The sequence below is a fragment of the Camellia sinensis genome, chromosome 4 (genome assembly GCF_055761805.1).
Source record: "Camellia sinensis isolate YWXY chromosome 4, ASM5576180v1, whole genome shotgun sequence".
NCBI classification, from domain to species: Eukaryota; Viridiplantae; Streptophyta; class Magnoliopsida; order Ericales; family Theaceae; genus Camellia; species Camellia sinensis.
The window spans coordinates 34,940,386-34,962,942 of record NC_138964.1 but is presented as its reverse complement, the minus strand read 5'-3'; the positions used below and the strand labels follow the sequence as shown (position 1 = coordinate 34,962,942).

Here is a 22,557-nt window from a genome sequence, read left to right as displayed (position 1 = left end):
GTGGCCAATAGTAGATTGTCAATCCTTCTCAACCAATCACTTGATTGATATGGTAAAGAGGAATCAACACCATATTCACGATTTAGGTTTTGTTTTGTAAAATTTATTGACAATTTTAAGCAAAAAAATAAAAAAAATAAAAAATTCAAACCTAACTTAAAATTAAAAATTAAATTTTATAACTTATTTTGAGCTAAAAAAAAATTAGCTTAAAACTTTAACCAAACAAAAACCATTGCCAAAGTAAAATAGTTGAACAGTAAATATTTTCAAAAGTTAAGCAAAAACAATTTAAGCAATGCTTTAACATGGCTTCCCAACCTTTGGATTGAAGCATTTAGGCAGGCTTTAAGGATAACAGAGCTAAGAGTATATTTGGATCCTATTTTCAATTAATTTTTCAAAACATAGTAACAAAAAAAAAAAGTTGGGCCATCTGTTTTCAAATACAACTCACTTTTTAAAAAACACACACACACACACACACACACAAAAAAAAAGTTGTTTTGCATAAAAACAAAAATATATGAACGCCTTGGACGTTTTCGATTTATTTTATTTTATTTTGTGAAAATATAAAAAACGAAAAAAAAGACAAAAAATCAACCAAATAAACTTATAGCTTGCCAATAAGATTGGCAGACACATTTACAAAGAACTAACTTTCAACGCTAACCAAAGTCAATTTTGACGTAATTAATTTCATTTGCAGGTAAGAAAAGAAGATTATATGACCTAGTCCTTGTTTAAAAAGCCAAAAGAATGCCACTTATTTGTTGTGATTTTTCATTTTTAGGTAAGAAGATCATATATGTGACCTAGTCCTTGTGTAAAAAAAAAAAAGAAAAAAAGAAAAAAAAGCCACCAATTATTTGTTGACTTATTATAGCCTCCTTTAAAGAGACTTCAAAGAAGCATACATAATAGCTAGTCCACACACATGTTCAAAGAAATGGAAGAATTGGATTGGTATGGTTTGAAACTTCTATTTGTTTGGAGTTAGAGAAGTAAACAAATGTTAACTAAAGACTAATGTGTAGCATTTTAAAGTCTTCTTTCCCTTTAAAAATCTAGTATATGGTGATATGTACCAAACTTCCTACTCTCTTCTAAACTCAAGCAAGATTCTTTTTCTCCTCATTTTGTGGTTGGATCTTATATTTAAAAACAAATAAATAAATACATAAATAAGAAATGAAAAGTTTCAAAAAAAAAAAAAAACGAGGCTTTTAATTGATTCTCAATTTTTTTGCTTCTCTACAAATTCCAAATTCAAGTACAGCTTTAGAAACTACCATTGTAGGCCGTGATGTTTGTAAATGACTCTTTTCTCTTCCTTTAGGTCGTTTGGAATATATGAATATGAATTTGAAATGAAATAATTTACACACTAAACATTTAAGGAGAATAACTTGATTTTAAATATAAATTTTTAAATTGAATTCGAGAGTTTAGTTATTATAAATTTAAAAATAATAATGTAAAATTAGTTGTCTCAAATCGTTCCTATAAGAATTAGAATTGTACAAAAACCATACCAAAATACTTGTCTTCTCACTGTAACTTCCCATTAAATTTCTCAATCTATCTATAAAAGCCAACTTTCTTATATTATTATAAAATTTAACCTCAAATCGATTCGTTTGGTAGATTTAAGATCCAGATTGAGTAGACCAAAATCCAAATTATCCTAGAACAATATGCACATCCATTGCCACAAGGGGTGAAAGAAGCAAAATTAATTTCATTAATTTCCCTTTTCTTTTCCTTTTTCTTGATAAATTCAACTTCCAAACATAGCACAAGAAGAGCAGAGAATCTACTGGGCAATATTTTCTAATCAATCTTTTCATCACTTTCCTTGCCATTTGTCCAAAATTTAACTTTCTACTTTACATCTTTGTAAGGTTGGCAATTCTATAACTTTTAATTTTTATATTATTCACTAAAAATTCATAAAATCATATATAATATGTATCGAGTCTCATAAGGTCCTATTTGATTAGATGACTAATAGTAAAAAGATTAACAATTTCATGAAATTATTGTAAAATTGGCTATTCAACTGGATTAGTGGCATATTTTACACTCTTCTCATTTTTAAAAATTTACCAATTTCATCAGATTGAATGTCTACTGAATATATAATCCGGTTAAGAAAAATTATAACTAAATATTGAAATATGACTCGCATCAATTAATAATTCAAATCATATACTATAATCGTTCTAATTAAACAAGTCACAAGTATTTAAATTTCATCATATTTAAAAGGATTGTAACATATTATGTGATTGGATTTAGTATACGTAGAAAAGATGATTACTCAAAGCTATGTTACCTTTAATTGGGCATATTCACTTCCCCATATCATCCAACATAGAGAGAGCGAGGGGGGCTATTTGCAAATTTTTTATTTCTATGAGATGGAAGATAACTTAAGACTTGCTCCATTTCAAATTACTATAATGAAAGATATACCTTTCTTGTCCTCCTTTCCCACTACCAAACACACAGGAGCCCCTTATCTGGTAAGGTGTCAAAATTTATCTACTTCATTTCTTTTCTCTTTCTAGAAGGTATCTCTCTATCTTTATACCAAACCCTAGAGCCTTTTGACTTTGTGCTTTGTCTTCCAAAAAAATAAAAATAAAAAAAAACACTTAAATCCAACAACAAACCTACAAGTGTATGTACATATGGAGCTAGTTTATCAAACCTTATCTTAATTTTTAGTATTAGGTAAAGACAACCAATGAAAAAAAAGAAAAAAAAGAAAAGGAATAGTCATTAAGAAATTTAATTACAAGGAGGCTACAAAAGGAATCTTCAAAGAATATTTCTAAACACCATGTTTCAAAAATGCAGGTTATAAATTTCGTGGAAAGTAGTTAAAAAATTAAATTCCCCAACTACCAAGGCATTTCCTGGAAATAATCCTGTTCCAAATCTATGTTTGGTATGTTATAACTTCTTGCAAGCAGAAAATTGATTATCAGAAAGTAGAGTTAAAAATGTCTATTCTCTTACTTCTTAGTAATCAATTTTCTCATATTTATTTATTTATTTTAAAATTATTTCTGTCTCATAAGTAATAAACAGAAGATGCACTAAATAGACTAATACTGATTTTTAAAATAAAAAGTTATAAACAACTCTACAAACTGTACCAAACAAGCCCTTGTGATGTTGGGGCTTGGGAATGAAATGGGCGGGTCCAAATCACTTGCTTCATGGACCTTGTTGCAACCCGGTCGACCTTGCATACAATTTTAACAATCCCATTTCAATAGCTCCAAACTATAGAGATAAAAAATAATAATAATAATAATCCCCACTTAGTGGAGGGACATGGATGAGGAAGGTACTCATTATCTAATCTAAGAATGAAAATAATAATAATGTATATATAAATTTATATGGTGTGGAAAAATTATAGAATGAGAAATATAATAAATAGGTTGATGTTCTCAGGCCTGGCAAAATCTAACAGAAATTAAAAGCCTGGGCTCTCCAACCCTAAGGCCATATCTGTAGGGACCAACCTACAAACATAGTGTTATATGTACCAATTGATATATCAATTAATGTACTAATATATATTATGATATTATCAATTCAAAACTATGAATCCCATCCATTATATAAATTACAAAAATCCAAAGTCTTTAAAATCATACTATATTGTCTGTTAGTACACTAACTGATGTACCAATTGATGCGTATAGCTTTATTCAGCTACAAATCCTACTATGCGTCTCAGCCATAAAATTCAGTTATTGCTATGGATCTATCCTAGTTTTCCATGGAAGAATGGTAGTGTAGGCTTTCCAGGTTTAGCAGACGTCTATTCTACTAAAAGGTTAGGGCTATTCTGTTTTTTGGGGGAGGGATTGCACTTTACACGCTTGTGATTTACTTCATACATTTAAAAATAAATACATAACTTCTTAAGTGATTTGTGAATTAAATTATCAATTTAAACAAAAAGACTAAAGCGTTTAACTTCAATAGAATATTTGATGGTGTACTTTAATTCACAAATCACATACATGAAATCATGTGCTTATTGGGAGCTTCTAGTTAACATTAATATCTCTTTGCATCCCATATGTATAAGCTTTTCTTCATAGAGTACAAGTGTTGGAATGCAGAGAAGAAGTGTAATGGTGTAAATAGAATCTCTCGTGCGTATTTCCAAATGACAAAAGAGCAATCCACACAGAGAGTGAATCATTGGAGTAAATGAAGTTTGTCCAAAGTAAAATTATTGGATCATTTTCCATGAATAATGCCATAAAAGAGGTAGTTGTAACAACCTCTCTGTTTTACGTTCACATGTTATGAACCCTCCCGATGAATTAAAAAAATTCACCATACAAAGTTGACAAATAATTCCATTCTTATGATACAACAAATTGTGAACTGAAAAAAAAAAAAAAAAAAAAAAGAAGAAAGAAAAAAAAGAAAAAAGAAAAGACAAAGAGAAGAGTAAAGTAAATTAAAGATCATCCTCCATCCATTTTAAAGAATGATTCATATGTGTGGTTTCTTCCCATCTTGTTAATGCACGAAAGATATCTATCTCACGAAAAAATGGACTATGGCTGCCCAGTATCCAGCCAACTGTTAAGGAGAAAGAAAGGGAAAAAAAATAACAAGTAAATTAACAAATAAAGAATCGGAAATCACCACACACGAATATGAATGTGCACACAATCAAATGCACATGCACAAAATGGCCATACCTGAGATAGAATACTGTTTCCAGTGTGGCCTTCAATGACTAAGCCTGCCGTCAGACCAATCATAGCCCACGCTCCATTAATTGCTTCAATCTCGCGTCGTCTCTGCAATAACAACGTTATTCCATCAAGGAACATGAATATCCTGAACTAAAAAAAGGAATATCACTCGCCAAAAATAAATAAATAAAGAAGGAAAATCAAACAACAATAATCTAATCTAATCTTAATCTCAGAAACAAAGATAAAAGTGCGGTGATGGTAATACCCCATCATTAGCTCCCCAATCCTCACGCTGAGTGCATGAATTTCAAGAATATATGAGAACTTGAGTGCAAGACATTGTGGTGCATCGTGGCTTCCTGAATGCAGAAGCACTCAACTATCTAAAAAAACAAAAAAACTTGGTTTGTTACGAATTTGATATTGAAAATGTGATCCAAATATTTCTAAAGGATTTGGACTTGCGAGAGATTCTTCAAGTGCGGTTGAATATCTGGAACTGGCATTTAGGCTAGAGAACCTAGCTACCTATCTAGAGGAAAGTAGAGAACCTAGCTATCTATCTAGAGGGAAGGAATCACTCTACTACGGTCTTTGATTTTAGATCGCGACAGGGTCAGAAGAAACTAATGTGTGACCAGCAAGTTTTCCAAAACCGACCTTGCCGGCAATCACCGTCGCCAAGAAGCAGCAGCCGACAAGGCCGCCCTTTGCCCTAAATCTTTTGGTTGGGACTATAAATACACAGTCCTGAGAGTTATGTTTCATTTTGGCATTTGTCTAAGCTCGTTGATGATCTTCCTTTCTAATTGATACATATAAACATATTTCAAATCCTACAATTTTGTAAACATATAAAATGAATCTCTCGTAACATAAAGACAAGAAAAGGAAATGCCGCCATTCAATGGTTGAAATTATTATATCCAACACGAACACCAATCCCTTGGTTAGCTATTTACTTTATTATCAGGTGCACTAATGTGCTCCACTAACCTCAAGGTTCATGTCATCTTCCCTAATACTTTTCTTATCTCCTACTGTTGTGCTTGATTGAATAGCATTGTATTCATTAAAAGAATGACCAAGCCAAAGACTTGGTGTTGTTAGCTCATTCAATCACTTGACAAAATCGGACCAAGCTCATCAAAGAGGTCATATGCTTTCTGAAGGAAACATCAACATCCTGCACAATGAGAGCATTTAAACCTAAAAGTTTTGACACCTACAATTTCTTATCCAATATATTACACAAGCAAGTCATTTTACTTTCATTATCCTATTGCCTAAACTACAAGCATTAGAGCATGAACTATTGGCAAAAAAGAAAATATTCTCACTTTTAGTTTCTCTTTTTCTTTAATTTCTGCCATTTGTTTTGCAGCTAACCTCTTGGCTTCCAATGGATCAACCATTATCATCTCTTTCTTTTCAGCCTTTCTGGGAGTCACCTACATGATATAAAACAAACAAATAAATTGATTTTTATGGCGTATGAAACACTTGATAAAGAGGCAGAGGCGGCGATTCTCACCATAAATTACAAATCCATTAAGCGACAAAGCATTCAATGTCTATTTGGTTCATTGGAATGAGAAGGAATGGAATGGAATGGAATGGTAATTCCTTAGGCTTTCTTATGGAATAACCATTCCCTTAAAATGTGAAAGATCCTATTTGTAATGCATTTGTCATTATTTTTTTTAGTCTAACAAACATGGGAATGAACATTTTGATAAAATGATCATTCCATTCCATTCCACTTCATTCTAGTGAACCAAACACTACCCAAATGTACAACAGCTTATGGAAAACTGCAACCTGTTCATGAACTACTGACTGCTTGTTGTATGGTTAAGCAAAAGCTTCAATGATGGGTAAAGATGGGTCCACTATCCAGTGCCCAGCGAAGAAGGAAATAAGGCAACTTTAGTAATTATTAATTAATACCCATCCCCCTTTCTCATAAAAATTGTTATTATTTAACTTTTTATTTTATAACATTTGGTTAGACACTTTAAACATTTTCATGTTGTAGAAAAATAGAGAACATATTCCACTTAAATAACCAATTATTTGTTTTTAGTCAATTATGAAGAGGAGGTCTGATGGAACAACATTTGGTTGTTCATTCCCCTTCTCTTGGAGGCAATTTTGGTAACCTTCGTATATGGGGAAAAAAAATCAATTTAGGGCAAACATTTGGGGAAAAAAAAAGAATGGTGAAGTGACTTGTGACAACTTGGATCCCCAACTTAGTCTCCATTTTTAAGTATCAATCTTCACTCTTCAGCTCCAGGTCTCTCTCATAGTTGCACAAAGCGGGAGCATGGGCAGGGGCTGTAGTGAGGAGTGAGGCCCCTATAGGAGTTTCCTGCTACTAAGGTCTCTTTTTCTCTCATTCAGATTCTTCTTTGTTTCAGTTCTCCCTCTTTTCTTGTTCTTCTTTTGTTTTGGTTTTTCTTTTTATTTGTTGTTTGGTTTTTCTCTTCAATTCAATCCCCATTTCCGGTTTCTTCTTCTCCTGCTTCAGTTCTTCCTCCTCTTATTTCTCTGTTTCAGTCATCTCTTTCTTCTTCTTTGTCTTCTTCTTCAGTCTGTCAAGAATTGGAGATATTTGCCAGAATTGAACCAGTTAACGTAAATGTGATGGGAGTTATTTGTTCTTAACTCTGCTTCTAGATTCTAGGGGTATAGCCCAACTTCTCAAAATCGCACCGATCCGCATCAATCTGCACCACTCTATCCATTGACCGTAGATTAAATTTTAAAATTTATAATCTGCTTTCAAAACCGCTCCGCTATAGTTAATATATATATATATATTAACCTCTAATGAAATATCAAAGCAAAAATGAGTGTAGGAGATATTTAAAATATGAAATTTATTACAAATTAGTAGTTATATATATGAAACATATTATGTAAAATTAGTGTGTTATATATATGAAAAATATGAAGTTATATATCATGTAAATGCTTGATAATTGATTAGAATATTCTTCAATTTGTCAATTCGCCCAAAATTGCCCAAATCGTGATTTGCCAATCCACGCCCGAACTGTCATTTGGTTTATAATTTTACTCTAAAATCGCCCAAACCGCACCGCCATTTGGTTTATAATTTTATTTTCAAAATTAAAAATTGTTAAAATAGTTGAGTGTTTTTATGTTATTTTATATTGAAGATACTATTATCATATTGCTGTATTAGTGTTCTAATATAAATGGGTGCTAGGTTTGTTACACACTCAAAACCTACTTGTCCTATTCTTTTGTCTTCTCTTCTCTTATTTCTTCTCTATTTCTCATCTAAACCAATGTTATTAAAGGCAATAGGAGCACTAAAGCGCCAAGGTTTCCTAGGGCCTAGGCTCAAGGCAGGGTGTGGACTTCATCTAATCGAAGTTCATGTTCACTATAAAAAATAGATAATTTAATATATAAAATAATTCAAGGTTCAACATAAGTAAAATGTAATATTAAATACCAACGATTACTAATATTTTATCATAGACAAATAATTCAAGGTTGCACATAAACAGAATCATTTAACTTACAAATCATAAACATTTGAAAATAGCAACAAAATCGAAGTGTCTTAGAAGATAAGAACAGAGAATGAGGAGAAAGAGATTGAAGAGATAAAGAAGAACAATCTATTAGTCTAGTCGAAGAGAAAGCTCTATCCAACTAACATCTTTGTATAATCAGGACTCAAAAAGTGTTAGGTTGAAATGTATGTTCAAGGGATTAATCCCTTGTAGCAACACGTAAGCAAAAAAACAATGAGATTAAGTGAAATCAAGGGTAGTAATTGTAATAAACAAACATTTTAAATGAAGCGCAGGCTTCATGCTCCTTTAGGGGCATGTTTTACATTGCCTAGCCTGAGATGTTCAGAAGTGCACTAATTGTGCCTTGATGAGCCTTGGGCCTAGGCACAACTTTAATAACATTGATCTAAACCAAACCCTAATTTCACACACGTGACATGTTATACTTTAACTTGGTATTAGAGTGATTCAATCCTACACTACCACACATTAGCGGAGTTTGGAGATTGATGTGAGGTAATAGCAACATGCTGACCTCATCATCCATACAATAGATGTCAACATCCGTATGGACACCACAATAGAGCGCATTTGCAATTCGATTCGTCTTGCTCTCTTGATAATCATAGTATTTTTGTGGAATGTTTTGAAGCTATTTGATGTGATTTTTCAATTTTTGAATGATTTTAGATTTTTTTGGAGCTTGTTTTTTGATTTGTGATTGGGACCACCACCACTTGATGTTTTTCTTCAATGGAATATAATTTGTGGGTGTCGATTGACCTAGAGGGGACCTTATTTGAGCTTTTTTGTTGATTTGTTAAGTTCATGATTTTTTTTGAGCCACAAAGTGTTCAGCCCCCAATAGAATAGTCTTTATTGACTTCCTTGTTACTAATATATGCTTAGATAGTCTTTGTTTAGTGCTTTGTCTCATTATTTGGTCATCTTCTCTTAATTTTGACGTTCTTGCTTTGGTTCTCAATATTCTCTAACATAATTTCTTGAGGTAAAACCCTCATTGGTTAAGGATAATGATTTGCCAAAATCGATTACTACAAAGAAACTAAATAGTTTGAATTATCTAGATTGGGCAGATGTCGTAAAGGTTTTTTGCGTGGAAAGTCTTTGATGATTGATCAAGTGAGGATTTTGTTGTTATAACTTGGCTTTGGCATAGGGCAACGTTTCTAAGGTCTTGGCTCTGTTGTTCTTATAGTGATTTTCATAGGGGTAGCTCTCGTAGAGGTAGTTCTCGAGGTGGTTCGACTTTCTGTGGCAATAGGAAGTGTGATCATTGTGGTTCCATTAGTCATACCGATCCTTAGTGCTAGCAGCAAGGAAGCACGGGTGTGGATACGAGTACGGTACGGGTACGGGTGCGGGTACGCCGATACGGCAAAATTCAAAAAAAGTATGATACGGGTACGGTTGCGGTACGCTGATGTATATATATATTTTTATATATAATTATGGTTAAAGGATTCAACCTACAAATTAAAATTAAATATCAAAACTAAAAAGAGAACTACTCATTTTCCTATAATTTAAAATCATTAAGCGTTAAAAATAATATTTGTGAAATCTCTCACTTTGACATGTTACGCACTGTGAATTTGTGATCATAATTTATTTTTAAAATCTTTCTTTTTACTCATCAATTTGTTATTTTTATAGGGTGAGACCAAATTCTCAATTGAGGCAGATTGTCAATTGCAATTTGCATAATACATAAAATTACATCATTCCCAACCATTACTAATCAACTAAAACCGTATCAATTTTTAATGTTTTGTGCATAAACTTTAAAAGTTTGTTATGATTAAAGATTTTATAAAGAAATTCTAGGAGGATTTGAAGCAAAAGTATAATGCATAGTCATACACAGAACTGCCCTTTATAAGTCTTGTTATTTTTTTTTTGTTCAAATTGCTTTTTAAAAACATCAAAATCATTTGCTGATAGGCTTATACAATTCGTACAAATAGACAGGACAACGGAGAAACATCAAAATTGCTGATCTGCAAGGGCACCAAAAAAAATAAAAAAATTGCTGATTTGCAAGGGCACAAAAAGGACAAAAAGAAAAAAAAAAGGGACTCGGCGTACCCACGCCGTACCCGAATGCACCAAACGTACCGGACCCCTTTTTCCGTACCCGGTACGCGTACCCACGGCGTACCCATGGCGTACCTGAATGAACCAAACGTACCGGACCCCCTTTTGCCGTACCCGGTACGTGTACCGCCGTACACGGTATGCGTACCCGCACCCGGTAAGTATCCGGTACTCGTACGGCACTATTTTTGGAGTACCCGTGTTTCATAGGTTAGCAGTGTATGCTATGCCTAACCGAACTATGTAGATAATTTTATTATATTTGCCTTCAAAAATTAGTTGGTCTATTTTTAAACCATACTTGACAAATGCAATAAAATCACGTGATTACAATTGTTTGATCAATTTAATCATTTTTTTATGAATGATCTACTCCTAAAAGAACTAACAATCTATAAATTGAATCATTAATGATTGAATTTCTCTCAAATTCAAAAATGAACTTTACTAACATGTCGATGATCCGAAGCACTCATTTTGTAGGGTCTTCTATAAACACCATTCATGAAAAAAAAATTAGGTCGATCCAATAAACGTAATTTTTTCATTTTACTGCGTTTGTTTTAAAAAAATAAGTACACAATTATTGTCTCGTTTTTGAAGACTTACTAGATTAGCCTAACTTTTTTTTATGAATAATATATACAAATGATTTGAATCATTAAAATGAAACCTGTAATGGGCCACGAGCCCAAACAACCTATAATGAGCTCACAGACCTGAATTGGATGGTGGAGTAACTTGAGGCAGGTTAAATTTTATAAAGGTGTAGTACCAAACTATCCAAAACCCAGGTAGCTAGTAAAAATCAACTGAGAAAAAAGGACCACTATACCAAAGGATTTCATCTCCCACCACATATTACACCGAAACTTGGTGTTGGCAGATGTATGATTATGCCCAACCCAACTATGTGCATCAGGTTTCAAATGATGGTCCACCATCTCAGCTGACTTCCACCTCATATAGCCATGTCACTCCTACTTCTGGTTCTCACAACACACTCACTGTCACTACTCATATTAGCAAGCTTACTAAGCTTGTCCATTCCCTTCGTTCTTCTCTACCTTCATCTTCCATGGCAATCTTAGCCAATTCAGGTAATATTGCATGTAAATATATGACCGGTTCTAGTTCTCATATGTAAGATAATTCATCTCTTTTCACTGCTTTACGTCTTGTTACCCATTATAATGTTCTTATTGACGAGTAATCAAGGTCTGTTAGTGGGAAGGGCAGTATTCATCCCACTAAGTTCCTATCATTACCTTCTCGTTTCTATGACCCTAATTTTTCTTTTAATTTGCTTTTGATCAATCAATTGACTAAAGTTTTGCATAGTTCCATATTCTTTTGTCCTACTTGTGTCTTGTAGGACCTCAAGACCAATAAGATGATTGGTTCAGTGTATGAGCAGGACAACTTATATTATTTGGATATTGATTGCCCTCCTCTTCATATTTCCTTACTATGTCTCCTCTGCAATGGCATTTTTGTTTGGGTTATCCCTCTTTGACTAAACTTAAGGTAGCAGTTCCTAGTTTGAGTCATGTGTCTAAACTCGAGTATGAAGCTTATTGGTTTGGAAAGCATCACTGCAGTTCTTTCCCAATCATAGTGTCAATCGTGACTCGTGAGTCAAGGTATTTTGACTCGTGTGTCAATTATGGAATCCTTTTCGTACTTCTACCCATTAATGGGTTTCTTTATTTTGTTATTTTTGTGAATAATTACTCTTAGATGACATGATTGTTTGTAGATAACCTTGTTACTTGGTAGTTTAAAGAGAAACAAAAAAGACAATCACTTGAGGAAGAAGCACAAGGGTAAAAACAACCCTCATCACATCTTTTGGTAACAGAACCTTGTTCACTTGAGGAAGACAAATTCAGAAAAAGTGTGCTTGGCTTCTATTTACTCAAAGTAAAAAAAAAAAATGCTAAAACTACAAAAAGAAATGTCATTGCCCTATACAACTTAACAATTGAATCTACGTTGGGTTCAATGTTATGTGTTTTGGAGGAAGGACAGTGGAAAATAATACCACAATATGAGCACTTGGCCACCATAACCATGAATAGTAGATTATTAGACATCATAGCAACTTTTTCTTGCTAATCTAACGACGGCTGGATTTCAGCTTTAGGATACAACAAACTAATGACAAAAAGGTAGTAAGGATGTATGGTTAACTAAAAAATTTTAACAAAATCAGTTAAAATATTTCTAAGCAATGAAATTCTTACGACAATATATTACTTCAATAACTAATCAATACCTAAAAAAACCTTTGAGCATATTCAAACCAATATATCGGCATTATACATGTGGAAGCCTTGGGTAATGCATACATTAGGATTTGCCAAGACACGAACTGCTTGACCCTTTGTTCTATGAGTAAACAATTTTGTGTCTTGATCCCTTCTCAATCCCCACCTAAAAAGGAAGAACATTTAAAGCAAAAGAAAAAGTTATCGAACAGAAAGAAAGCTGACCATATAAAATGTATATTGTAAAAGACCTTTTATAGAAAGAGAAGTACATAATTTATGTCATTTTGGGAAACCACTTCATCATCATTATCCCTGATGATTATATGAGACCAACACCAATATTGTAGTCAAGAAACCATTATTCTTTTATCTTATCTTTTCAAATGATTTCTCACTATAAATTTAGGGTGAGTGTGATCCTCTTGAACCACCCTGTATTAATCATCAATCCTTACAGTACAAAAATATGATCAGCGTATGTAAAATTTGATGTTTGCTGATTCTATTTGCTTAACAGAGATTTTATTCTATTTATTTATTTATTTATTTATTTATTTTTTGCGATGAGTTATTTGCTTAGTAAAGTAATGAAAGATATCTCAATTGTCCTGACTCCTGACTAATACTGCAACAAGCCAACCAAGGCTCACAACTATAAACCCATTCACATGTTAAATTTACAAGCAACTTCATAATAAACCTTAAAACTATAACTAAGCGTCCAGGAATTTTTTTTTTTTTTGGGTGAATAAGATATACGTCCAGGAAATTATCCAATAACATTGCTTGAGAATCCTGCAGGGTTAATTCAGTCCGAAAAGTGGGTACATCTGCCCCACACAAAAGCATAAAAGGACATACACATCTCAAAAGTTAAGGTTTCTGGTAAGATACTTACCTTGAAGATTGAGCAAAAATATTTCATTCCAGGTTGTTCATCCATTTGGTCACTTCTGAACAATCCATAATTTCTTCTTATGGTAAGAGGGGAAGCAGCATGTACAATTAATTCAAAACTTCTTCCAAAGAACAAAGTCCAATGTTTTCAGTTCTTTTCAATACCAAGTTACCTCCTATGAAGCACGGACACGGACACGGGACATGGCAATTTTCAAAAAATAAGACACGGACATGGCAAATTTTTTTTTTTATAAATATTTTTATTTTAATACATGTTAATTATTTTATTTATTTATTTCCTTTTGTAAATAATGTGTTTTTGGTAATTTTTATTTTATTTTATTTTATATACATGTGTTTTTTTTATTAATATGTATAAGTAGTATATATTATGTTATATATACTTATACATATATATAAGAGATAAGAAAGAAAGCAGGCACAGAGACGGCGAGAGAGAGAGACAGAGACAGAGACAGAGACGCGAGAGAGAGAAGACAATGCGAGTGAGAGAGAGAGAGAGAGAGAGAGAGAGAGAAGACAACGTGAGCGAGATATGGTTTGATGGTTCGATGCGAGCGAGACGAGATTGATGGTTCGAGTCAACTGGATGTTCGATGACGATGACTGGAGTCGAAGGTTTGTCTTTTCACTCTCTTCCTTCACACTCTCTCTCCTCACCATGTCTCATGCCGTGTCCAGATCTGGACACGCATGTCCCCGGTGTGTCCTCGTGTCCGACACTGCCACAACGCCGATTTTTCCGTGTCCATGCTTCATAGGTTACCTCCTTAGTCCTTATTGATGGTTCCTCTCACCAACAACGGCCAACGATAGAAGCCGTACATATATATCATTGCAGTGACATCAACAGGCATTTGAGATTTTTCAATATTTTTTTTATGTTATTTTTTCATTTTAAATGCTATATTGGGTATTTTATAGATATAAATTTATATGATTATATATTGTAAAAATGAAGTGAATCTCATGATTCATTAATTTGGAAAACATTTCATGGTACAATATGATGGATATGTGTGTCTGGATATGTTACATGGTCTTAGATATGGGTGTTAGGTGTTGGTAGGCTTCTAAGTGTCCGATTCATTTAATTCCCACGTCTAGGACACAGGCACAAAAAAAATATTTATATTTCTTGCTATTCTTATTTTATTTTGTATAGTAAAATGGTGTTCACAAATTTTCATAGAGCATTCCATGCATAATATGTAGATTTATGTATAGTTTTATGGTAAACTCAAATTGTCAAATATCCTTGCTTGGTGAATGTCCAACTACACATGTCAGACACATTCCATATTGTTACTCAACTGTCAAGTATCTAACATAGGTACTTCGTAAATTTAGAAGATTACATGCAACATAGGTGTTTGACAATGTTTAATGGACTCAGGTAACGACATCAAGCATGGGTATGTGTCTAAATGTCAAATTCATCTAATTTTCAAAGGTCACTAGAATATGGCTAAATTTCATATTTATTAAATACTTTGTTTAATTTTTTAGGGTAAAATCATGTTACAAACTAACATAGAGCTTGTTATGTATAAAATGGGAGTCTTATCCATGCTTATATAGTAAACTTGACTGACTAGTCATACTCAATGGGTGCATGGCTAATTAAACATACAAACACATATCTCATACCCACATTCAAGAGTCGAATGTTAGACTTGTACCTTACAAATTTAGAAGAGACCATGTAACATAGTTGTTCAGTGTAGGCATGTCTAGGCAATACATTCATCTAATGCCCAAGTTGAAGGATACCATGACATCGTCGAATGTTTGAATTTCTTAACATTCTTCTTTTATTTTTGAGGTCTAAATGGCACATTTATAGAACATAGTCATTTTTTAAGCAAACATGACAAAAAGTAACATAAAGGAGTTAGGTCCACATTTATATATGGACATTGAATTATTAGAAGAAACATGTTGACGTTGAAGGCACAACCAATTAAGTTTGTCAGACACAATTCTCATACTTTTATCCAAGTGTTACGTGTTTGACATGGGTGCTCGTACATTTATAGGACCCCATATGATGTGGGCCAGGGATATATAAGTGGAGAGTTAAGTTAATTAGGTGACTAAGACTAACAAAGCCCAAAATGACATGGAAAGGAAACTACTGAAATAGATAGTCTGCTTCAATCAAAAATTTTCTCCACACAGAACAGTCAAGAAAAAGGGATTTAAACCAATCATTATTGTTTCAAGCCTTATTATGGCTCTCTCTTGATATTAAGTCTTTTGATACCTACGGAAATCAAATCACAAACCAAAGCTGATACCCTTATCGGGAAACAAGAAGTTCTCTCTCTCTCTCTCTCTCTCTCTCTCTCATGTGTGTGTTGGGCATTTGTTTTTCTTCTTTCCCCTTAATTTTTATAGGATAAGTAAAGATCCCAAATGAGAATTCAGTAATGTTGTTTAGCACTCCAGTTTATGTACAACTGGTTGTCTCTGAATATAGTTTTCAAATTGCATAGGTATGAACTTGTAAAGTCCAATGAACTGAAAGAATCATCCAAGGTAAATAAAGATGCACTCATGTCATTCAAGCAAGATTTTAAAAGAAACATGTTCCTCCAGTAATTTTAGAAAATTTTGAATCATTGACGTAAAACAGGCTGTGTTTGGGTAGGGATTTGGAAATGGAAAAGAAAAAGGCGAGTGGAATATGAATAAAATATGGATACATTTCACCTACCTTTTTCCCCTCCCTTTCCAAATCCGTACTCAAATCCATGATCCAAAAATATTACCATTATATTAGTTGAAAAACACAATCATTATCCTATTTTCTGGGAACCATGATTCTTGGAAAGGACTGAAATTAACTACAAATTCAATTGTATCAAGAGAGAAGAAACCAACGATTATATTGTGCTGCAACCAGTTCACTTTCCCCAATACCTAGCACAGCAAAACATAATACCAAAGAAAAACACAATACAGCTTCTGCAAAATTAAGAAGGAAAAAAAAAAGAAAAAAAAGAAGAAAAGACCCATAATTCATTTTCTTTTCTTTTCTTTTCTGGACAACCATCCAGAAAGTGAAGAGAACACACAAATCCTCAAAAAGGATAATAAATAGAAGAAATGGGTATTCAGGGATTGGGATTGAACTTACTTGAAGACTGTTGAAGAGTGATGAATAGAGGAGGAGGAGGAGGAGGAGGAGGAGGAGAGCGATGTAGAGATGCTGAGACCGCCACTGATTATGGGAAGTGAAGCTGAGGAGGCCATATTTGAGCTCCGTCCCAATGGAGTTGTCGATGGCGAGTGACCCATATCCACAGTTTCTTTTCGTTTCTTTTCTTTTATTTATTTATTTATTTTTTGTCTATTTTTTCACAGATTCCCCATCCGCACACTTTTCGTATATACCAACCACACAACTATCCTCTTCTAATTTTAATTTTAATTTTATTTTATTTCAAGGTACATTATAAATCGGCAGTGATAGATAGCTCGAAATCGAGCGGTTCGAAATGACTCAAATTTAAAAATGATCTCATTTTTGAGATGAAGATGAAGCAGAACCAGAAGCAGGGGAGAGAGGAGGAGGAGGAGAGGAGGATGAGGAGAGGGGACTGCAGGGGAGGAGGAGGAGGGACTGGAGGGGGCCCAACATTTGGGGCTGGAAGTGGGGGCCGGGGGGCGAAGGCGAGGCAGAGCCGGCGATCGCTGGTGCTGCGATGATCGGCGGTAGCGAGGCGACGGCGGTGGCGGTGGCGGTGGCGAGGCGAGCTGCGACGATCCTCTCTCTCTCTTTCTCCTCTGTTCTTCCTCCTCTCTTCTTCCTCGCTTCTCTCCCTCTTTCTCCTCTGCTTCTTCCTCCTCTCTTCTCTCCCTCTTTCGAGCCAATTCAAGCCATTGGATTCGAGCTACGGCTCATTTCCGATTATAAATACACCACTTTTTTTAATTTTATTTTATTTCAAGGTACATTATAAATACACCACTTAAATTTTGATAAACGCCTCGACAAGTGACTTTTTTAGTTAAAAAAATTAAAAAGTTATTAAAAAATTAAATAGTCAATAATTTATATTAAAAAGTTAAAAATTCTTTTTTCTCTCTATTTTTTGCATATCTTTTCATAAAAAATTAAAAAATCATCCCAAATATATTAATTTTTTTTACATCATATTTTAGCCAAAAAATTAGATTTTTAATTTCATAATAAATTGTTCCTTTTATTAATAAATTTTCAAGACAATTAACGATTTTTAATGATATTAAAAATTTGTTTCAATTAAAAATTTAGATAATTTTATTATTATATAGGGGAGTAATTATGAATTTTATTTTTTTTAATTAATTCTGTGAAATAAAAAATTATACCAAGAGGTTATTTGTAATTTTTCAAACTGCAGAGGTAATCTGTACTTTAAGCAAATCTCAGAGGGGTATATTTGTAATTTAATCTTTTTTTAAAGACAGATTACAAATACACTTTAAATTTTGTTTAAAATACGAATTATTTTTTGATTTAAAAAATTAAAAATATTTTCTTATCAAAATTTTTTATTTAACAGAATTAATTAAAAAGATGAAATTTCTAACTATTCTTTTATATAATAATAAAATTACTTGAATTATTAATTGAAAAAAAATTCTATCATCGTTAAAAACTGTTAATTAATTTGATGATTAATTAATAAAATAGACTATTTGTAATAAAATTAAAATTTTCAAAAAGCGAGATATATTTTCTAAAATTACAATAGATAATTTATATTTTAAACAAACTATAAGGAGTGTACTTGTAATTTATCCCCTTTTTTTTTTTTAATATTTGACCAACCAACCACTTTAGTTTACTCAAAACTCATTTAAACTTTTTTTTTTTTTAATAAATAAAACTCATTTAACACTTGAAATTTACTGAAAATCTAAATTATGCTTACAAATGTACTTCTTGAAATTTACTGAAAAATCTAAATTAGCCTTATAGTTTTGAAAATTACAAATACTTTCTTCTAGTAATTTTTTATTCAACAGAATATACAGAAAAATGAAATTTCTAACTACTCTCTTATAAAACAATAAAATTACACAAATTGTTAATTTAAATATATTTTTGACATCTTTAAAACTATTGATTGACTTAATAATTTATTAATAAAATGAGTTATTTGTTATGCAATTAGAAACTTAAAGGGACAAAATGTAATTTTGAAAATCACAGGGAAAATTCGTATTTTAAGAAAATAGCAAATGCTTTATTTATAATTTATCCTTCGAACTTTTAGGGTGAAGTACAAATAAACCTTTTGAAGTTTACTTAAAATATGTCCCTATGGTTATGGAAATTACATCACGTCCCCTGAAGTTGCAGATTTCATAACAAATAGCATTTTTTTATTAATAATCATAAAATAAATTAATAATTTTGAATGATATCATTAATTTATTCCAAAAATAATTTGGGTAATTTTATTTTGGGGAATTGACTGGTAAATCCCCTTTTTTGAACTTATGGTCTGGATGGTCCCAAATGTTTTCTTATGCACCACTTGGTCCTCATGTACATTGAATGACTATAATGCCATTGAGTGTAAACCGTATGGGGGTTTGACTAATGTAACGGATGAATGTGGTGTGGTGTCATGTTGATAGAATTTGAAATATGGGAACAAGACCCACGGCGCCCCGACCCGTTAACGTTTGAAATCCCCAAATTGGAAACAACACCTAATTGGTATGTAAATTAATGTTGCCCTAAAATTAAGGGGTGAGAATCGGTGGTTCAAAATTCAAATTCAGTCAATCGTTCCCCACGTTAGAGATTTGGTGTGGCTTTACAAAGATTTGGTGATTCAAAACGTTGCGTCTGGATTCCCTTTGGTGTTTCTGCAGTTTTGGTTTTTGGATAAACCCTAAAGAGTGGTGCGACATGAAGACGTGACGACTTCACGGGAAGATTACGTCGGAGGAATATCTTATTCACACTCGTCAACGATGACTGGTAAACTTAATTACCTGATTTTGTTTACAGAATTTATGATTCGATTATTGTTTACGAAACGTATTCACACTCATCGACGATGACTGGATTCCACCATTGTGGTTGTTGATATTGGTTGCGTATGACATGTGTAAGTGCTTATTATGGTGGGCGAATCAGTAGGTTGTAGTGCGTAGTTATTTTGGTGGGTTGGTGTGTGGTGTCGCTATCATAAAGACCAACTGAATTTCCTATTAAAACGCAGAGTGTGGTGGGGTGTGTTAATAATGTAGTGTGTGTGTTTGTGGGGTATCCATGTTGTTTGATGTGGTCGACATTAAAATGTTAACTTGTCTGTGAGATGTGTGGGGGGCGTCAATCTACATCGTTGTGTGGCTGTTAATGTGACGTTGGGTGGAAGGGTACGCGAGTGTTGTCACACATTTAAATTCGTAGTGAGTTGAAAGGAAAATTTTTGTGGGGTTCCGCCATGGTTTGCATGTGGGCATCTTTAAATTACGATGTGTTACGTTAGGTGGATGTTGGTATGTCCATTCCGTTATAACTGTGTGATATGAACTTTGCGTACATTAAGAAGTCAAACTTTAATATTAAATGTTATGTGACTATATCGTAATGTTGTTCTTGTTGCTGGTGGGACGTGGTTACTCCAATGTTGTGTTTTAATAAGTATGTGCTACTGTGAAGAGTCTTATTGTTGTAAACCGTGTGTGTGTGGTATTGACATGTTATAATATTGTAATGTAGTTTCGAAGAGATTGTGTTTGGAACGTTACGCTTATGAAACTGATATTTGATTTGATGTTCGAAATGCAGGGGTTAGGAGAACAAACAGTCCATGGACGCGTTTATGTGAGCGTAAACGCCAAGATGCAGCCAGCAAAACAATGGCAAACGAGCTTGGGATATGTAGGCAAGGGCTGATCTTGTTCAAACAGACAAAAATTGTTAATCGTCTAAGTGTCACACCGAAGCTTAACCGTACGAGGCTCAACTTCCGGTTGAACATTGCAGGCATTGTAAAGTTGGTGTACATGCTGAATCTACGAGACGAACACCTTGTTTACCTTAAAAAAACACCGTTCTGGTTGATGTTTGAAGTAATTTTGATAAATCAACTTGACCACGCGGAGTATCGCAAAGGGGACGACTTGGTGGTAAATATCACCCGGGCGTACAATGCACGGGACGGGACGTTTCGCGTTGGAGGACGAAGCGTGTGTGTAAGCGATGATGACATCAAGTTAATATTTCGGATCCAATGTGGGTTTGGTAGCATTGATTTGACCCCCCGACCTAAGCCACCGTCCGAATTCGTACAACGTAGGTGTCTTAACACTAGTCGCATAACCTCGAAACTGATACAGACCCTACTAGTCGAAGCTGCGGAGGGCAGTACTACTCATGATGTGGAAGACACTACGAAGTTGCTATGCTTATATGCTTGTGGTAAATTATTCTTCTCAAATTCTGGGGAAACAATCAGCTGGGCTCTAATTCGATATGTGGATAATTTGGATGCAATGAAAACGTACGATTGGACGGGGGCAATCCGTAGCTCGTTGATGAGTTTAGTGAGGGACTTCTATCGAACACCTGAAAAAGTCACTGGATGTGTCGTCGCATTGATGGTACGTTTGCTTGTAATTTATTTGTTGGGTGTGCCATTAATTGGAAGTGAGTTATTTATGTTGTATTTGGTGTAGTCATGTAGCTAATTTGGAGGTTATTATTTATTGTGTGTGATGTAGGGTACAGTATTGGCTTTGTGAACATTCAACGATCATATCGCCCATATCTCCAGTTGCATTTCCCAGGTTTCTGAAGTGGGATGTTGCCACATTAGTAACAGCTGTACGTGGGGTCAATCTATCAGGGCATGTGGATTTTGAGGTAATAGTAAATGTTAGTTATGATTGTACTATACAGGACATCGTGTGAAAATTGTTCATGCAGTTGTTATGTTGTGTTTACAGGTGACAGCTGGGCGATTGATTACGAAAGAATATGAGGTTAAGTTTTTTGAGGTGAATGGGGGTAAACTGCACTAGGGGTGCGGGAAATGCAATTGAGGAATTCGGTGGTAGTGTGCATAAGGATGATTTTGTTGATATGGGAGTGGATGGTAATGTGACTGGTGGGGAAGGAGGAATTTGTGGTAGAAATGTGGAACGGGGTTCAACTTCGGTCCATTTTCGGATACCAAGCAGGAATGTTTCACGAAACGCAGGGAAGCACATAATGGATGTTGGGCCACATGTTTGCCACGCTACGGAGAAAATTGCAGAGTTTGAACTGAAAATCAATGAGAGACATTGTGATTTCAGAGTTACGTGCAGAAGTGGACAGATTGAGGCAGGCGAATGAGGTGCAAACGTTGCATCTTGTTGGAGGTTTTGGTAGTTTCATGCAAGATAAGGACGATGAGGTGAAGAAACTCACCACTGAAAATGCTAAATTGCAAAGGGCTGTCAATGTTTTGGAGGATCAGCTTGCTGAGTGCGAAGTCCATAACGTGACACAAGCATTTTGGGGTGTAGACGTGAATGTAGAAGGTGTGAAATATGGGGTGAGTGGGAACGAACATGTTACAGACCTAACAAATAATACCACCCCTAACAGAGTATTTGCAGTAACTGGGGATGCAGTTCCGGTTTGGGATGTTACGCCGGTAAGGGAACAAACAAACAGTGTCAGTGAAATGCAGCATGGTGTAATAGCTGGAACAGAGGTGGTGGTTATTAGTCCAAACATGGCAGAAGGTGGTAAGTTGAATTTTGGGAAAAATTCAAACGTGTGGGATGTCAAATGCAAAGGGAGAAAGGGGTTAACACTGACGGGGGTTGAGTGCCTGGGTGTAAGTGGGCAGACGAGCAAATCGAACGTGGTGTATGTTCCTTCATTCACGAGTAATGTGGACTGCAATGCCAGAAATAGTGGGTGCACGAATGTAA

General features: G+C 34.1%; 1 protein-coding gene across 1 annotated transcript; it reads right to left on the bottom strand.

Moving 5' to 3' along the window:
* Positions 1–4,242: 4,242 nt before the first annotated feature.
* Positions 4,243–17,045, bottom strand: LOC114302353 (uncharacterized). The gene is made up of 5 exons (XM_082924586.1): positions 16,760–17,045; positions 12,775–12,859; positions 6,089–6,199; positions 4,749–4,850; positions 4,243–4,626 (listed from the first exon to the last, which is right to left on the bottom strand). The coding sequence occupies exons 1-5, from the start codon at positions 16,918–16,920 to the stop codon at positions 4,582–4,584; spliced, it is 504 nt and encodes a 167-aa protein (XP_082780712.1). The 5' UTR covers positions 16,921–17,045; the 3' UTR covers positions 4,243–4,581.
* Between the last annotated feature and the right edge of the window lie 5,512 nt (positions 17,046–22,557).